At 34.4% G+C, this 20449-nt stretch overlaps 4 protein-coding genes across 4 annotated transcripts; all 4 read right to left on the reverse strand.

Annotated features, from left to right (window-relative positions):
• Nucleotides 1-4991: 4991 nt before the first annotated feature.
• HELRODRAFT_90741 (hypothetical protein) lies at nucleotides 4992-6602 on the reverse strand (the record flags this gene model as incomplete). Its single annotated transcript, XM_009032773.1, has 3 exons — nucleotides 4992-5157; nucleotides 6304-6407; nucleotides 6504-6602. 3 exons carry the CDS (start codon nucleotides 6600-6602, stop codon nucleotides 4992-4994), a joined length of 369 nt encoding a protein of 122 aa, XP_009031021.1.
• Nucleotides 6603-7819: 1217 nt separating this feature from the next.
• HELRODRAFT_182533 (hypothetical protein) lies at nucleotides 7820-8402 on the reverse strand (the record flags this gene model as incomplete). Its single annotated transcript, XM_009032786.1, has 2 exons — nucleotides 7820-7878; nucleotides 8000-8402. 2 exons carry the CDS (start codon nucleotides 8400-8402, stop codon nucleotides 7820-7822), a joined length of 462 nt encoding a protein of 153 aa, XP_009031034.1.
• Nucleotides 8403-9804: 1402 nt separating this feature from the next.
• HELRODRAFT_182534 (hypothetical protein) lies at nucleotides 9805-13449 on the reverse strand (the record flags this gene model as incomplete). The annotated part of the gene is made up of 6 exons (XM_009032787.1): nucleotides 9805-10622; nucleotides 10688-10775; nucleotides 10972-11064; nucleotides 11358-11414; nucleotides 11494-11600; nucleotides 13218-13449. The coding sequence occupies 6 exons, from the start codon at nucleotides 13447-13449 to the stop codon at nucleotides 9805-9807; spliced, it is 1395 nt and encodes a 464-aa protein (XP_009031035.1).
• A 662-nt stretch (nucleotides 13450-14111) lies between these two features.
• On the reverse strand, nucleotides 14112-18553 carry HELRODRAFT_182535 (hypothetical protein; the record flags this gene model as incomplete). Its single annotated transcript, XM_009032788.1, has 3 exons — nucleotides 14112-16793; nucleotides 17548-17754; nucleotides 18095-18553. The coding sequence occupies 3 exons, from the start codon at nucleotides 18551-18553 to the stop codon at nucleotides 14112-14114; spliced, it is 3348 nt and encodes a 1115-aa protein (XP_009031036.1).
• Nucleotides 18554-20449: the final 1896 nt, after the last annotated feature.

The following is a 20449-nucleotide window of genomic DNA, read 5'->3' on the forward strand; positions in this document are numbered from 1 at the left end:
AATGAAGATGAGTTATTTATAACTCGAAATAGCTATTTGCAAATTTATTTAATAAAAATTTTTAATAAAACAATAAAATGTCTAATTTCTCGGAAATTAATAAATTAAAAAGAAATAATGAAAAGTTGAACAATGTTGAAAGTAGTGTTGAATTTTTGAAATGTTATATATATATATATATATATATATATATATATATATATATGTATACAAATATATGGGATGAGAATTTTCGACCTGCCCCCTAAGTATGGTTGTTGAGATGGTGCACTTGTGCACTTACTCGTACTGGCCAACTGTACTTTTGATGGAGCGAGCTAGTCAAGAATTCTCACACTTCATATGCTCACCTACTTGTGGATTCAAGTCGACTCACCATTTCATATATATCTATATATATATTGAGGTATACATCTGTATGAAGCTATATATATATATATATTATCAATATATATATATATATATCATTATAAACATGATTATATATAGGAAAATTTTAAATTAACGCTATAGAATGAGTAGACGATGATGATAATATAATAACAGTAGCGTTTATAATTATTTGTTAATATTAATATTACAATATTTATTTGAGGTAGAAACTTAACCATATGCAACATTACTTTTAAAAAGCTTATTGTATCATAATTACACACACACACGCACACATTCATATATATATATATTAAGTGTATGAATATATAAACGAGGTAAACTTTGATGCAATTACATGAACTGATGTAGAAATATAGTCGCAAACATACATACATAAAAGCATGGTACACACACATACACACAACTACACACATACATATACACATGCACGCAGACATACAAAACAAAGGGACAGACACAAACACACATATACATAGTTGAAAAAATTAAATGAAATACATACATATACTTATTGCATATATGTTTAAATATTCTTAGCATTATATTATGCGAGCTAACACAAAGACAGACAGACTGGCAGGCACATATAAAAACCACAAGCATACATTCAAACGTGCAAGCAAACACACACACACACACACACACACACACACACACACACACACACACACACACACACACACACACACACACACACACACAGATCTATCTATCTATCTAGATAGATGGTAATGGTGAAAAGTTGTAATTTTTATATGGCTTCAAGTCCAAGAAAAGGAAACTCTGCTCCTGATTTCGATGATCGAGCCACGACGATGACGAAGACGAGTAGTAAGAGATGATGATGACGAAGAGTAAGAGATGATGATGACGACGAGTGAGAGATGATGGTGACGTAGAAGATGATTTGATGACGGATACGGATGAAAGGGTGACAACCACATTACGACCATTAATAAAATCCTATTAACTCTTCATGGTTGCTTAATTTGTTGTCAATAATTGTTACAACCGCTATTTCCATCATTACCCTCATCATCGCCATCATCCTAACATCTTAACCACACTTTTATCATCCATATTGTTACTCATATCATCGTATCGTCATCCACATGTTGGCGACTGCTATTTTTATTATTATTATTTCTACTGATGTTGTTATTGCTCTTAATCATCAGGTGATAATGATTGTTGCTATTGCTGTTGGTTTTAATAATAATATTATTGCCAGTATTAACTTTGCTATTATTATTGTTCTTGTTATTTTTGCCGCAATTATTATTATTATTAGTATTAGTAGTAGTAGTGGTAGTAGTCCATTTATTATTAACATCAGCAGCCTTACTGGTGCTTTTATTGTTACTAATAGAGCTAGTAGTGCTAGTAGTGATGGTAGCATTGGTCGTAGCAGCAAAAGCAGCAGCAGCAGCAGCAGCAGCAGTAGTAGTAGTAGTAGTAGTAGAAGAAGTAGTAGTAGTAGCAGCAGCAGCAGCATTAACATTACCACCACCGCCGTCATCATCGTCATCACAAACTCTAGGAAAGTCGTAAATCTCTGCAAAGAGTGCTGGCAGGCTCATGCTGGTCGATCTCACCCTGAAGAAGTCCAACTGCTTCTCGTGGGAAGCTCCTGATAATGATGTCGATTGTGTTGTTGTTGGTGATGATGATTGTAGTGATAATGATTGTGATCATGATGGTTATGGTAGCTGTGCGGATGGTGATTATATATCATTATTTTCCCCTTAATCAGCGCATGGCTATTTAGACGCAGCCACCTTAATAAATCATACTCCTCATTACCCAATTCACTCATTTCAGGAGAGACACGATCATCATTATTATCAAAAGGGCCATCATCGTCACTCATTCATTCACCTTCTCATTTACTCATTCACCCACTCACTCACCAATAATATGCAAGGAAGGTAAAAGGTTGAGTGCACTGGCAGATAGCAAGGGCATTGACGTACGATTTCTTTGCAACTGCAGACAGAAAGCATCTACAACCCTCACCCATAACCTTTGAACTCTGTCGGGGTCGAGAAGGCCCAGGCGCTCTGTATATACGTACGTATCAATGTGTTGCACGTGTCATGGAATTATTATTTTCAGTAATACTTGATAGATGGAACTAAAATGTGAAACATACGCACATGCACATTGCACATACATACGATGTACGTAACGTACAGATGCGTGCATGAATGTGGCCGTATGTTTGTACATGCAAGTGGATGTATGCGTGTTCAATTGTTCATATAAACATATATAAACAAACGCAAGCATGCACTTAAAATATAATTATCATAAAAAAGCGACCAGGTGTGGTGAGGGCAATACAGGTGAAGAGGCCCAACTCTGTGTCGTTCAGGTTTAAGGAGGATATCTGCTCACTCACCTCAAACATCCCGTCAACCAAGTCGGCCTGATCACGATGATGATTACGATGATGATTATGATTATGGTGATAGTAATCATCGTCCTCACCACAAACTTCATCACCACCGCCATCTTCCTCCTCATCATCACAATCATCCTCATCGTCACCAGCCCCATATATGACGTCATCCTCATCGTCACCAACTCCATATATGACATCGAGCTCCCTCCTATCAATGACAGATCCGTCATTGAACATCACACAGTTCTGCGTGCCATCGTAAAGTCGGCATGATCTGGTGTTGTTGATGAGGAAGATGATAGTACTGATGATGACGATCGCGGTGATGATAATGGTGATGATGATGGTGATGATGACGATCGTGACGATGATGATAATGAGGACGATGACACCAACCTGATGAGACAAACTTCGAAGAAAGCAGATTTGATCAATGTTAACTGGTCATCCTGTGCGAGGCTTAGGAATTCTGCAATTTTTTTTATTCATTTATCCATTTATTCATTCATTCTCTCATCTATTTTATTCATTCATCTATCTTTTCATTCACTAATTTACTAACTTCTTCATTCAATTATTAGCTCTCACAATTATCTACCTATCCTTATAACCATCAACCAGCCAAGACATCCACAAGCCATAATTGCATACATAACAATTAATACAAATGTTAGAGTTATGGCTCAAGAGTTTTTAAAGCCTCGCCTTCATCACATCGGTACGTCTTATTCTACATTTGCTCTTCTGTAATTATTATCAGCCGTTTTTTCTGTTGTTCTATCTAAATGGTCAAACCTTCCTCCAAATTTTCCAACAAAATCCAAATGTGAAGTACACAATTTTCTACATACGATTAGAATAATTGCAAGTTATCTTGGCAAAGCGACAACGGCATTGCAAGCCTGTATGTAGAGGAAAGAAATTTCTTTAACCATTCAAAGATGTCTTACTACATGCAAACAGCAGCGAACTGCATTGCTCTGCCAACAAGATTTAAAAAACGACCAGCACACGAAATGTACCTAGGAATCTTGCCAATCTTTAATTATATTTCTTTCATACACTTTTATTTGACAGATGTCTCCGTATTGGCAGCATTATATATGACAGACTGGCTTTGGCATTCACTAAAATTTTTTGCGATCTTTTGTAAAGTAGATATAGACCATCTTAGGCATACTTTCTTCTGTATAGCTATCCATCTGCAAAAAAGAAGTACTACAGATTTAAATAATGCAGAGAATTATGCTGAAGCAAATTGGAAAGCTCGCTTGAATAATTTTTGGGGCCCTGTTTAACTTACGCATAAGTCCAAATGCTAAATCTATCAAACAACCAACCTAACAACCATTCAATTAATCAATCATCCAACCAGTCAGACAGCCAACCAACCAACCAGGAATTCTTTTAGCAAACTCGACAACTTTATTTATAGATGGAGTGATGAGATTGGCCAGACCCTGGAACATGTAACATCTGTAAGACTCTGCCCACTCGACATCGGCTTGCATATGATTGATCGACAATAATGATGGAGGCATCTGCTTGGTCGATTGATTAATTTGTTGCATGTTGATCCACTGCTAAATGTAACCTCCATAACTAAATAATAATAATCAATAGAAACAAAACACATACACACCAGACTACATTTTTTCCTTTCTAGAACCATCACTCGTTCACTGTCTTCATCGCAGTATATCACTTGGGCATGGGAGACAGCCAAAATAACTTCAATCACCGCCATCATGTAATCCTCATCACATTGTTGTTGTTGTTGTTGTAGTTGCTGCTGTTGTTGTTGATGGTGATGTTGCTGGTGATGATGATGATGGTCAGGGTGATGGTTAAGATGGTGATCAGGGTGATTACTAGATGATGATGTGAGGTGATGATGATTCAAATTTGACGGGAAAGAGGTGGGAAGAAATAAAGAGTTAACGTTGTTGCTGATGTTGTTGTTGCCTATGATGTTGTTGATGACGTTGTTGTTGTTGTTGTGGTGGTGGTTTGGGTTATCTTCTGATGACGACGTTGATCTCTTTGGGACTCGTCCGTATCTAACAGCTGTGACGTGATTGGTTTATAGACAGAGTTAACAAATTGTGTATGGCATATTATATGCTGGTTATTTTTAACTTTAAATTTGATTGGCCAGTGTGGTGAGGTGGATTATCTGGCTGGTCAATTATTATAATGTTTTGATTGACTCACTAATATGATTGGTTGAATAATTGGAATAATCATAAATAATAATTTTTAATTTTTTAAATAATAATAAAAAAAGATAGAACAAATTGTTTATTTTGAGTAACTCACAATCTCTGGACATCCCAACAGCAATGCATTTCTTAAATCTGTTTTGTTGTAGATGTTGTTGTATTAACGTTGTTGTTTTGTTTTTGTTGATGTTGAAATAGCAATAAAATTACACTTTGCCACGAGATATACTTTCTTAAACAGCCATGAACAACAACAACAACGACGTTTGTATTTAACGGGGTCACACTCAAATTTTGATGAAAATTTGTTAATAACAGTTTGGACTTTTATTATAAATGTTGTTCAAAATGTTTCTGTAACCAAAATAACATGTTTCCAGCAACCTAATTTTGAAGAATTTTCAAGTCAAAACGACGGAAGGTCTAAATGTAGGTTCTACGCATTTGAAGCCTTTTTTGGCATAGTTTTAAAAATCAGTCATCTGGTCGTTAACTCAGACAGATTTCAATATTTTTCAAGAAATATTGATGGAAGACATCATTAAAAACATAGTAAAATTTGAGCCAACAACATTTTTTTAAAGTACGATTTTCAAAATGTGGTTCCGTAGTGCGCTTTTAAAAAACATGATATTTTTTTGCGTTAGGTTGAATTTTTATCCCCGATTTTGGTGAAATTAATTTAAGATTTTAAAATGAATAACATATCAAAGTTTAGAATTTCTATCTTTTACACTTCCGGAGATATATCAAATTAACGCAATGTCACCAAATGTAAAAAAATATAAAAAACGAACAATAGGCATCCATAAAAATGAAACGCTCATATTTGTGCAATTGTTTTAATATTTTCATTTAAAATTTTGATATGCAGTGGATGACGTGGTTTTTCAAAATTGTCTCAAATTTTATAACTGTAGTTACTTTTAAATATAGATTTGTAAGTAAAAACTATGGAGGTGCAGAAGTGCAGTGTGAATATAACAATGCTCCTAGGCGGTTTGATCAAATTTTGAGGAGTTTTGAAAACATTTGAAACGATGATGATTGGTTTGATCTGTAACATATGGAAAGAACAGATCAGTAGGTCAAGCACTTCTGGAAAAAAAAATGAAGAATTGACAAAGATCATAAAAGGATGAAACATACATAAGAATGAACAAAACGTACAGCTGCACTGCGGTGTAGCTAATGCAACGCAATGTCGCAATGTCGAAATAGTACTAATCATCATTAGCAAAATCATCATTACCATCACATCAATGGCATCATCATCATCACCTGCAATATTGACACCTGTTCCTATTGAGTCTCATGACCTGACACTTGGCATCTCTCAGGCACCTGTACTCCATCTGCTTCTGCATGCTTCGGCGGAAAAAACCCTACAACAACAACAACAACAACAATAATAATAACAGTAATAATGAGCAATAATAATAACAATAAAAACGACAATAATAATCAGAATGGTAACCCACTTTGCAGCCCTCGCACGATGTGACCCCGTAATGATACCCAGAGGCCTTGTCCCCACACACCCGGCAGGCCACAAAGGCCTGTTGCGATGATGACGTCATCGTTGTCGTTGATGGTGCTGCTGATGATAATAATGATGATGATGTACGGAGGGGTGAACTGATTTCACCATCTGGTGATGATGATGATATTTGTGTGGCTGTCGCAGCTGACGGCGATGATGATCATGATGTTGTTGTTGATGATGATAGTATCATTAATGTTTATAACTTTAATAAATGTTGTACCACGATGATGATGATGATTAACACAAATACAAAAAAGTTCTCATACAACAATGAATACTATAAGGTGATCAGAGCCATGAGAGCAAGAGAGAGAAAGAAAGCGAGAGAGAAAGAAAGCGAGAGAGTGAAAGAGAGAGAAAAAGAGAGAGAAAGAGAGAGAAAGAGAGAGAGAGAAAGAGAGAGAGAGAGAGAAAGATTACAGAAAAAAATAAAGGTGACTAAAATTTAAATGAAATGTAAAGAAAATCAAACAAACATTGAAAAAAAGTGTACAACAAATACAGTAGTGCATATATATAATAATACATAAACACATTCACACAAACAAACAAACATAGGCAAAAACACATAAACCAAACAGACACAAAGACACACACACACATATTAAAAAAACACATTTATGAACGTGTATATACACAGATTAAAGTGCTGCTAAAATGTTTTTTGGGCTAGATAACATAACCAATAGCTTAGCTAACAACCAACATTATGTATGTATGTATGTATGAATGAATGTATGAATGAATGAATATATGAATATATAAATATATGTATATATTGTATATATATGTATATATGCGTATATACATGAGCGTGTTTGTTTGTATATATGTAGGTATTAATGCATGTTTTGTTGGTTATGGTTGCTAGGCAATTCCATTCATTCATTTGTTCATATTATCATTATTTTTGTTCATTTCATTTTATTACATTGTATACTTTGGCTTTCATTCATTGTATTCATAGATTTTCTCTTCATTCATTCATTCATTCATTCATTCATTCATTCATACATTCATTCATTCAATCATTTATTATTCCATCTATTTAATAGCCTATTTATTCATTCATTTAACTGTTCAATCCCACAAGTTTTTTAAAACATTCACTTCATTTTTTCTTTTTGTACTCATTATCATTCAGTCAGCCAATCATTTATTTACTTATTCATTCATTCATGCCTTTATCAATTCATCCATTCACTCATCATTCATCCACTTATTCATTCCTTCATCCAGAAAACTCGTTCATCATTTGTTCATTTTGTACCAATGATTTATGCCATAATTGGAATGTTCATTTATTTTTTCTATATGTGTTATTTGAAAGATTAATTAATTCCATCATTTACTCAAGATATTCACTAATTCATCCACTCATTCACTGAAACAATTTCATTCATTCACTCTCTCACTCATTCATTTACATACCATCATCTTGAATGTTATTATAACTTTGCTGAGATGAAGATGCCAAGTTCTGGTGATCGTTAGGTTCGCTCTTCACCAAAACTATGGATTCAGATGGGCTCACTAAATTTTTCCATTGATAGTCTTCCTCGTAAGCCGGTGGTGGAGGTGCATTAACACTAACATTAATATTACTGTTATTATAGGTGCCAGAATGAACTGCTGGTGCGGGGAGGTAGTAAAAATTTTGAGGTAGTTCGTTGGTGATGTTATTGTTGTTGTAGGTGATAGCTTGTTGCTGTGGCTGGTGGTGATGATTGAGGAGATGGTGATTGGTGGGGTGGGGTGCTGAGTAGAGGTGTTGTTGGGTGTGCTGAAGGGATGTGCATTCTGCTGGTGCTATGTAGTGCTTCTTTAATTCCATGTTCTTGTTCATCCATTCATTAGTTTTTAATAATATTATTTGGTTATTTATATTTATTATTGCTAATTATTGCTGGTACTTTTTTTATTATTTATATTTTATATATTATTTAATATTGTTGCTATTGTAACTATTAAATTTCTTGAAAAAGTTTTGTTGTAGTTTATTTTTGAATATTATCTGCCATCTTGAAAAAATTAATAAATAAAATTTAAATTTAATTAAAGTAGCCAAAGAATTCATTTATTTTAGTTAGAGAGATGATTATTGTAACATTTAAATTTTAAAACCTTATAATAGGCTTAAACTAGGAAGTCAATAAGCCCATATCTTAAAACATAAACCACATAACAGAATATATTTAATATAATATGTCATAGTTCATGTTACTTACATACAATCAAAAACAAATCATTGTAACTTGTAGTAAGAGTATATGAAAGTCAAACAACAGTGATAAAGTAATAAATAGCATTATTTCAAAATTTTTAAAATAGGAAAACGTCCATAGTTTTTATACCTTTATTTACAAAAAGAAATTTAATCAGAAAAACAAACCTACCAGAGGGAAGAGAGAGGAGGTGCCTTACCAGGTTGCAGAACCAGAGAAACCATCTAGCTCGTTTTTGAAATTTCGATTAACAAACATGCGAGATGGATTGTTCAAAATGTCTCACGAATCAGAGTTACAAAATAAATTTTTTTTAATTTTGTCATTTCAAATTTTTAAAATCACATTTGTGATTGGAATTTTGATGAAATTCAATTTCGACTTATTAATTTTAACTTTTCGGTCGACAAAGTACAGATGTGGACAATTTATCTAAAGCGCATTCGTGCTAGAAAATTATTAAAATGTTAAAAACCCATTTGCATTCTAAAAGCTTCTTCACCTGTTTTTTTTATACTTTTTACCTCTAATTTTACTTTTATTTTATCTCATTCTTATGAAATACGATTAAATATTTAATATCATGCATCATATTTATCAAAAAACTCTTTTCATAAGAAAATTTCTAATTTTGACATACATTCTCAGTTAGATGTTCAATGTGTTCAACACTCTTCACTCAATGTAACATATCCTTGGTCTTTGTAAAAGTTTAACACTGAACTCTCCTAAATTTAAGTAAATTTTTGATAAAAATGATAAACTTTTCCATTTTTAACATCATTCCTTGCTGATTTCCATTAAAAATATCAAATCTTGCCCTAAGTTATTTGTTACTTAAATTTTCGAAGTAGTATTTTCTGATTTAGTGGACTAACAATTCTAACTGTTGAATTTTAAATTATGTTACTAATTAATATAAAACTTAAATGATAATTACGAAAAATTAACACAAAACAAACTATGAAACAAATCAATATATTAACGTTAAAAATGTTATAAACTCCTTATTTAAGTTTTAACGGCTGGATCAAATCTTCGATTCATCTGTTCCGGATTTGCTGGCCCCCTTTTCAGTTCCCCTATTGAAATTGACGAACTCTTTTGTAACTGTTTGTTTATGGAACCCTTAACAACAGTCTCGTTTAGTCTTTCATTTGATTTGTTCTTGTCTTCCGAAATTGTTTGATTTCCCGGTTTTGCTTTGTCGAGCGATTTTCTTCCAGGCTCCATTTTATCGAATGATTTGTTCTCCGGTTTTGAATGTAAAGTTGACTGATCTGCCGGAGATTTCACTTCATCTTTAATTGGCGCCAACTTTTCAGATGACATTTCCCCAGTCAGGAATGATGAGCCAGACTTACTAACAACTATGTTAGTTGGCGACGCAGGTTTTTCCGACTCGAATTTAGCATTAGTTCCTGACATACTTGGCAAATTTGCTAAATTATTTGATGATTTTTTAGAAAAAGGAAAAAAAGAAGGACTTTTGTCTGAACTTTTACTGGAGTAACTCGTGGTCGGTTCAACTGAGGACAAACTCATCAGCGAGAGTACTCTTTGATCAGTTTTTGTTAATTTTTTCGGTTTTGGTGCCGGTTCGTAGAAAGCCAGCAAGTAACCGTACTCGGCATTCTGCGGAAAACCGGTTTTAATAGCTCGGTATATGGAGGTATCGATATATCTGAATATCGGCACTAACAAGAAGAGCATCACTATTTTGAAACAACACGGAATGCAAACTCCGTAAATGATGAAGTTGGAATAATCCTGGTAGAACACTTCTAAACAGCCATTTTTGTTTATCGTTAACAAGCCCTCATCATTACCTGGCAAATTTTTACAATAATAATAAGAATAATAACAAAAAATAATAATTATACCTAATTGATACCTTTATAAGCCCTGTGTAGGTCCAAAAGAACGTTATCATGCTCGCATGGTGGTTGTGCGTCTCTACGACAGCAACTAAATGGGGCTTCCTGATTGGTTGATGAGTTTGAATGGATGAATGAAAGGATAAACAAGATAATAAATGAATGAATGAATGGATAGACCAGTTGATGGATGGATGGATGGATGGATGGATGGATGGATCAATGACCGAATAGACGAATGAATAAACGAACAGATGAATGAAATATATCATCGTAATAATAACATTTAAGATATATAAACCTTGCTAATTTTACTGATGGAATAATCCCTTGGAAACCAGCGAATTTCGAGCCAGTCTTTGAAGTTTTCGTTGCCACAACATTGGAATCGTTGCTGTGTTAGGTCCATCGCTTTTTTGTAAGTTTCGTCGTAACCGTATTTGTGAATGGCTCTCAAGAAACCGTTCTGATTGGATGGTTTGTTGATTGGTTTATTGATTGATTGCTTGGCTGGTTAGCTGGTTGATTTTATAAATGATTGACAGATTAATAAAAAACTAATTAGAGGAGATACGATTGCTACAGTAACAGCTCACTTTATAAAAACATCTTTACAAAGAGCAGGCATGCCAATTCATATATAGCGCAATTTGTAAAATGCAAGTGGCAAAACAAAAAAATTCTTACGCCATTTTCGGCCCAGGGCAACATAGAAGCTTTGTGATTCAAAACAACCGAGGCTACCTGTTTTTTGATTGAATGAATGAGTGAGTGAATGAAGGAAAGAATAAATAAATGAATGAAGGAAGGAAGGAATAGATACCTCTAAAATGATTTGCAATATCATAATCAAGGTGAGCAAGGTCATGAGTCTCGTGTGACTGATGGTCCTCTTGTTAATGAACCTTTGGGACCAGCAAACTGCCATCCCTGAAATATGAATTAGTGAAAAAATGAATTGGTGGACAAATGATGAATTGATGGATGAATGAATAAACAAACGAAAGAATGCGGGAAAAAAATTAACGAATGAACATAATTGTGAGAGAAGGTTATAACTAAAAAGTTAACACACACACCCCCCCCCCCCACGTATATATATACGTATATACGTATATATATATATATATATATATATATCTCGGGAGAGACGAAACGTACGTCTGGGCTAACGCGGGTAATGGTTTATTACCCACATATATATATATATATATATATATATATATATATATATATATATATATATATATATATATATATGTTGGTAAAAGACCATAATTTTTACAATATTCTATAAATTCTACCGAATGTTTGGTGTTAATATGTTTGTAGTTCGTTTTTTCGATTTTTCTCACTTAAGTTTTTTGGTGAACGTTTAGTTTATTAAAATTCAAAATAAACTTATTTTTCGAATTCATGCTGCAAATAAGGCCATATATCGATTCCGAATGAATCATCGTCAGTGCTCCTTGCCGTATATATAGGGAAATATTGACTTTGTCAAGATGAACTTTGACGTTGTAAAAATTAACTTTGGGGTTGTAAAATTGAACTTTGATGCGAATTAGGTGTCAGGTTTCTTAATTGGCTGGTCATCTTTTTTGGTCTCCTTTTCTTCATCGATAGCATCATATTCTTTTTTGTCACTATTTACCATGCTAGTTTTTATTACTTCTTTGTTTTCGTTGTTGGTTAAGTACCGGGTTGGAAGTGAGGTTGTCATTTTTTGTTGTATATTTATTTTTGGTTTATTGTTGTCAATTAGGACTGCTTCTGCAATTTTAAGATGCGTGTAGTTGCTGTTCTGGTATATTACTTTGGTGTTGCTGTCGAGGATTTCACGGCTAACTGTGATTGAGTGTGTTGAGTCCAAATGAGATTTGATAGCACCACTCTGTTTATGCATCGTAAGCCTTCTAGTCAGTGAGGTAGTAGTAATCCCGATATATGAGTCATGTAGTCATGTTGACGTGCACAGCCGTCAAAGGGGCAATTAAATTCATATATTACGTGATTACGCTTTAACTCAGAGTTATCTCTAGGACTGCAGTTGTTTTTCAGTATTAGGTGAGACGTCTTTTTATTGTTGTAATAAATTCGGAGTTTAACTTTACTATTTGGGTTGGTTGGTGTGACATTTTTATTGATGATATGTTTAAGAATAGCTTCATCTATCTTGTATGCTGTTGACATGTGATTTCTGTAATACAAGATGATGTCGTTATCTTGATTGTTGGTACTAGGAAGGTTATTGCTGTGTAGTAATTTGCCTTTAACAATCTTTTCAATAGAGTAAGTCTTATATCCATTGTTTACAAGCAGGTTAGTGACTCTCTTTAATTCAGCGTCGCGATTTTCAATATCGGAAGAGTGTGCGAATGCCCGGTTCACAAATGATTTTATTGTGCTGTCTTTAAATTGTTCAGTGCATTCACTTTATATATATATATATATATATATATATATAATACAGCAAAATGTTCATTACTTAAAAATGAATTGAATGAATGATGGAACGAATGAAAGACTGAATGATTGCAAGCACACCGAGCAGATGCATGAGACAGCCTGTTAAGCCAGAAACAATTAGGATGTAGGCGAGGTCTTGTTCGGCGCGTTTCTCCAAAGCCGTCAGTGGCGCGTCGTAAATGGAGATGCTACAAACGCCGGCGCAAATCTGCAAGAAGGATAGCAATGTTGTGAAGAGGCTTAAGAAGATGCTGATGATGATCAAGTTGTCCCGCCATCTCTCCGTTATAAAAACTTCGAGAATTAACATTTGTTGTTGTTGTTGTTTTAGGATTTTGTTAGGAATTGTGTTGTTGTTGTTTCAGGATGTTGTTAAGATTTGTGTTGTTGTTTTGTTATTGTTTTTAATGCTGTTAATGTTTTGAACGGTAGTTCATGTGTAGCAAATTCCTCATTAGCATTATTATATTTTGATATTTGTAGCTAAAAATTAAAGTGAATTATAGCACTAAGATCTACTTAATTATGTTTTGATTCATTCTAACTAATAAAGAAATGTAAACATTTAAATCCATTGAAAATATTATTGTTTACGTTAGATATCGTATTTACCGAATTACACGTTATTACATCAACATTGATGAAGAAAATTAATTTTTATTGTTTTCTTTTCATAAAGAAATTATCAAAGTTTAATGCTGTGACCGCTTTTACCACTACTACAACTACTGTTACTGCTTATATTAACATTACTGCTCTAAATAATGCTACCTCAACTATCACTTCTACCACTACTACTTCTACCACTATTTCTACTTTTATTTTTGACGATGAAATATATGTTGAAACATGAAAATAATATTTATAAAAATGACTAAATTTTGACAAATAAAAAATCAAGAAATTTAAGCAATAGGCTAATGAAATAAATAAAACCTCAACAAGTTCAAACATTACAAACAATTTGTATCGTTATTTGAACAAGAACCGTTCTTTACTCGACCGCTTGGATAGTGCATCTCTAGAAAAATTTTCGGAAGAGCCGATGGTATCGAAGCATTTGCTCAAATTTAACTTACGACTATTCAGGAAATTTTTAGTGATGAACATATTTTTTTCCCGAATATTTGCACAATAATCGCCTTCGTCTCTATTGCTCATTCTTTCCTTTTTGTATTTTAAATAATTTTTCAATCCGCCTAACTCATCATCATCTTTCTCACGATCTTCATCGTCAAACAAGAAATCTTGGTTTGAATAAATTGGCGGATTAATCGGCCCTTTTGAAGGTTTGGTGATGGTATCCATTGGTTCGAAACTAAATTGCGAGTATCGGTTTTCGTCCGATTCCTGCTTTACTGAAAGTTTCGATCTGAAAGTCGGAATTGAGATTGTGATACTGCCACTATTACTATTACTCTGGTTATCCAATGACGTCAACATGCTGTTATCTTCTGGCATTGTCAAGTCGGCTATTTGGCGGATCCGATCTTTTAGAATCGGTTTTGGTGGGGGTACAAAGTCAGGTAGTTTCTGAATCGTTTCTGGTTTAATAATGATTACGTTGTTGTTGTTTTTTGATTTGTTAGTTTTTAATTTTCGTGAGTTCAACTTCAAATTCTTTTTCATGAAAACGTCACTATTCTTGCAATTGGCATCTTCGTTCGTTGGCTGTACGTCTTTGTTCGTGTTATTATTACTTTTGTTTGTTCGAACTTTTGCACCTAACTTTGTTTTAACATTTTTTTTCGTCGTACTGTTATCTGTTTGTTTGTTAGGCGAAGAAATTTCTTTACCATTTTTACCGGTATTTGAATCGGATTCACGTGGTTGCAGAACATTACTTGATCCGGTTAACAAATTTTGCATAGATAAATTTTTCTCGCGCTCTTTGACACTTTCGCTGATTGGTGAATCGAAATCATCGGAATCTCTACTCCAGCGTGAACTCTGAATGCTGGAAGTAAAATTTGAAATATTGTTGTCATCGTTTTTCGCACTTTCGGTTATCGTCGTTACTGTATCTTTTATGCCGGTTGATGTCGAACTTTCTGTAACATCGCTGATTATATTTACTGTCGAGTTTAGGTTAGACGTCGTTTCCGACGAGAAGGATGACAATGTTGGTCTAGCGATGGTTTTGCCACCCGTTAACTTGCTAGTCGATATTTTAGAATCAGTTTTTCCTGCAAGAGTCGATGTGGTAGTTATCGACGGATCATCTTTCAAGTTGTCAAAAGATGAGACAAGTATGTTGTTGTTATTTGCAGAAGTTTTTGTCGTATTCGAAGCAACTTTCAATCGGTTGCCGGTATGTTTTATGATCGATTCTGTAGACGAATCGTCGTATGTGACCGACAAAGTCGAATTATTTGACTTAGAAGAATCAAAATTATTACCAATGTTGTTGTTGAATTCGGTGTTTTTGTTATTTTTTGCTTTGTTATCAGCCGTCGGCAACTTTGGCACATTCACAGACTCTGTTGGAATGTTTTTTTGTACCTCAATTTTTGGAGTCACCTCAGTTAATGACGTCACTGATGTTATTGATGACGTCATTGGTTTGGAAATGGTGGACGAGGTTACGGAGAGAGGTTCCACTTTTTTTAAATTATTTAGCCTGACAGTCTTTGAGTCATAAATTTTTGGAGTGTTCAAACTTTTAGGGGCCGATAATTTGATGTGACTAGTTTTGTTATCAATTACAGGTTTGTTGTTATTTATCACGTTCTCTCTTGCGTTTTTGTTATCCACTGCTAACAAACTTCTACCACTGGATGATGATGACGGCGATGCACTCGGCAGCTGCCCGGTTGGTCCAGGTGTCGGTTTTTTAATGCCAATTTCAGGCGATTTTGGTGTATTTGGTGATTTCAATATATTAGATGATTCTGATGACGATAATTGTGATGATGGTTTATTTGCCTTTTTTGATTTCAATTTGGATAAAAAGTTTTTTAAACTCATTTTCGGTGATTTCGATGCGGTTGTTGAAGGCGATACTTCAGCTTTCGTTGATTTTATCTTTGCTAAATCGTTTTTACGATCGTTTTCAAAATATTTTTTTGCACTAGTCGGTGACGAAGATGCCGATCTTGACGATTCTGATGTTGGCGAAAACGATTTTTCATTCGGTTTAAACATCGGTTTAGATTCTTTCATTTTCGGATCAGTTTTTGGCGGAACGGTAATTAGCGGCGTTTTCTCGCTAGCTGATGACAACGAACTCGTAGATAATGTAGGAATGTTAACGACTCGAGCCGGAGAAGATGAAGCCGTGCTTCGACTCATAACTTGATCATCTCCCAAGAATCTATCAATAGTTTTCTTGTCATACTTCACAGCAGATGCTTTCATTTTATCTCTCTTCGCATCCCAAAACTCATCTTCAGTCATTACAAAATTTTTGGAGTAGGAAACGACTATGCAAAGAGGTAAACAGATCAAAACAGCAGCCAGAGCAATTGCGAACGGTATTGTTACAGAAGTTTGGATAAACCGTAAGTATCGGTTCTTGAAGACGAGGTCGCAGCCGATTTTATGGATGGAAAATGAAGTTTCGAAATTGTAGCTGGCGTGGAAGTAATTTTTGAAAATATTTTTGTGGATGCATGGACGGAGTTGGTTCATGTCGCAACAGCTGTACGGGGTGTCCTGTGCAGTTCATTTCGTTTTTTGTCATTTCATTGAAATGATCATCTCATATATTTTATTTTGCTTAATATTATTATCATCATATATAGCAGTTGTAGGGAGGTCAGTTGCACTCTTCCAAAGTTCAGAGAACTCAACAGAGCGAACAAACATCGTAAATGAATACCTGCTAAACGACGCATCACACGCGAAGCATATGATAAGCAGGGGTTTTTGTGTCATATTCGAACCCGGTTACTGCGAAAGAACACCAGGCGACCTTAACCATTAGACCATCAGGCTGTCCTAATAGTAGTACTAGTAGCAGCAGCAGTAGTAGTAGTAAATCGGTAGTAGTAATAAAATATTTTTGATTTCTTTAATTTTCACGGGAATTTTCAAACAAATTTTAAAAATATTTTTGTAGACATTTTTATTTTGTAACATTGATAATAATATTAGTGATTACAAACAGTTAGTAGCAGTAGTTGCAGCAGCAGCGGTAGTAGTAGTAGAAATTGTAGCAGCAGTATTAGTAGTCGTTGCATACCATTTTAGTAATTTTTTAATATTGAAATAAAAAACAAAAATGATGAAGACATATGAAAGCTTTCATTAGAGCAGCCAGTCAGCATTATCACCAGATGCAATGTCATCTCCTCCGTTATCATTTTCATCCTCGTCGCAATTAATAAAACAACTTTCACCATAATTTGCAATCACCATTGTCAACAATTAGCAACATGAACAACATAGTTTGCCACAGCTTACAGACCTGCATGTACAATACTTTCGTAGTGTTAAGAATGCTCTGCAACCGAGCTGATGTCGGTGATTTAAAATGATTCGGATACCAAGGCGAGTAGAACCAATCCTTAAAGTTTGTATTACCGCAACATTCAAGATTAGACTGCATTCGGTCGAATATTATTCGGACATCCGGATCGATTCTGTACATCTTCAGTGCTTTTTTAAAACCGTCCTTTGGTTGAATTAAGAATTTTATAATTGAAATTTAATTTTTTTCTAAAGTATCCGTAAGAGCATTGGAATTTTGTGAAAGTGTTTATTATTTATGTGTTTAATTTTTGTTGAAAAATTTAGCTGCCATTCTTAAATTTATTATTTGTAATGCTAACAGAGCAATCTCAGATTTAATATAGAAAAAAACCCAGTAAAAGCATGCAAGAGTGTTTCGGACGAGAAACAACAACCATGTTAACAAGTATAAACGTATTAAAATAAAAATCTACGAAAAATGAAAAAAATAAAAACAACAACAAACAAAAAAAACGAAAAGCAACCACAGCCAACCAACCCACCGTCATCTGTCGAACTTCAGAGACGCAGGCAGCCACCAGCATCATCGAACTAAACACAAAGACTCCCGTGACCACCAGAAAAACTTTGAAAATGATAAAATTCAACTTGATCTTGAAGGTGTATTGCCAGGCAAAGTTCACAAAAGTCATCGTCCAACATGATATAACGCCAACTGAGAACGTGTACAAGCCGATGACTCCGCATATGACGATCATAGCTGGCATGGCATTTGCAAACTTACTCTCTAATAACTGTAGATACGGGTTGTAGAATATGAAGGCCCTGTGCCCCATGGACAGCATGAAAATGGCCGACAGGAGGCCCAAGATGCAAGCAAACATGCAAACGAATAAGATTCTGTGGGTGTTGGCACGTGATAGACCGTAGAAGAATGGGCCCAGTGATATCTCGTTTTGGTGTTTCCTTATGTATTCTTCTTTCGTTAAGTGGGCAGCCATTTTTTATGATACCACAGTATTATTTCTGATTTGGCTAGGTTAGAATAATCTCACATCAATATGATTACTTCATTTATAAAAATTAATAATCAGGGAGGAAAGGCAGTCTGGAAATTGTTTGCAGTGGAGGCATCGCAAGTTAATAAAATCCACTCGTAAATATTTACGAACCTGACGTCGCTGTTTTCATTTGACGATGAAAAAATTCAATTAAATTAGAAAAAATTGAAAGCTCAAAAATGTACCTGCAGTCCAACAATGCAAAAATAAAATTTACGTTTCATTTTATGGCTGTTTTGGTTTTCTCTCGAAGGTTTCAATTAAATTTGTCATAAATAATAATAACACTTCTCTAATTTTGTGCTGGTTGAACAATTAATTTATAAAGTTTTTCTTCTTCTCTCTCTCACTCTCTCTCCCTCTTTCTTTCTCTCTCTCCCTCTTTCTCTCTCTCCCCTCTCTCTCTTCATTTCACCCATTTTTTAAATTCGTAAATTCGAAGAGTTGCACGAGCCAGAGTTCAGTAAAGTAGTGTGTATGGAGGAATTAAAATGTTACAAAGTTTTGTTTTTAACGACTGTTGAATATTTTTTAATCGCACATCCATGCTGTTCTATACTTATACTTGCAAGTTATACCTTGGTTGGTGCTGCTACTATCCACGCCACGCCACGCCACACCACACCGCATTCATTCACTGATAGATTTTGAGTATCGGACAGACAGTATACGTTCGAACCATTTTTTTTTCTCTCTCTATCTCCTCTCTCTCTTTCTTTCTTTTTCTCAACTTTCATTCTCGTGTTAATCGTTGATTTTTGTATTTTTCGTCTATAGGTGGGTGGAAAAAAGATATAATTTGTATCATGTTTTTGTTCTATAACCATTCGATAAGGGCGTGTGTATGTGCGTTCGTGTGTGTGTATATGCGTGTGTGTGCGTGTGTGTGTGTATATGCGTGTGTGTGTGTGTGTGTGGCTGCGTGGTCTCAGCGATGACCAACCACGCATTGATTTTATTAATTGTTCACTACTTCACTGCATTTTTTCCTAGCCATCATTCGTGTTTCCTCCTTTCCCAACTATTTTACTCCCACTCCTGTTCGCTCCTTCTGTTCTTCCATCTGCTATTTTTATTTCGTTTCGTGCCATTTTTCTCAAATTTTATTTCTAAATCACTTTTATCTCTCAACTTTTATTCTAACTATTTTTTATTATTTTAAAATTTAAAAAAATAATTAAACTTTTATTTATTTATCCATCCATCCATCTGGCCATTCACGCATTCATTCAATCAAATAAAATCAATTATTTCTTCCAGATTGAATTCATTCTTTCTTTCATTTCTCTCGTTCATTTGTTTGCTCATTCATTCATTCATTCGTTTGTTTATTAGCTCGTTTATTCATTGGTTCTTTGTTCATTCGTTCGTTCATTAACTTATCAATCATTGAATAGAATCATGCATCATTGAATCATCCATGCATTCATTCAGTTTTCATTAATTCATTCATTCATCCGTCCATCTATCTCTCTTCTTTATAAGTGCGACGGTGTTGAAACGAGAAGCAGTTGTCATGCTCGTCTGAAAAATAAACAAACAAACAAACAAACAACAACAACAACAACAACAACAACAACAACAAATAAATAATAATATTAATAAAACATAAACAACCATGATACTGACGAAAAACAACAACTTGACATGTTGTACTTGCAGTTATCAACGACAATATTGAAAAATCGTTGCTATTCTTATATTGTAACAAGTGCACTGTTAGTTATAATATTACTACTACTACTACTACTATTACTACTACTACTACTCTTACTCTTACTCTGTAAGGAAATCTCGAAATCTGAAATGATGAATACTGGTACTGTTCAATAAGTT

Source organism: Helobdella robusta, assembly GCF_000326865.2.
Source record: "Helobdella robusta unplaced genomic scaffold HELROscaffold_88, whole genome shotgun sequence".
NCBI lineage: Eukaryota > Metazoa > Annelida > Clitellata > Rhynchobdellida > Glossiphoniidae > Helobdella > Helobdella robusta.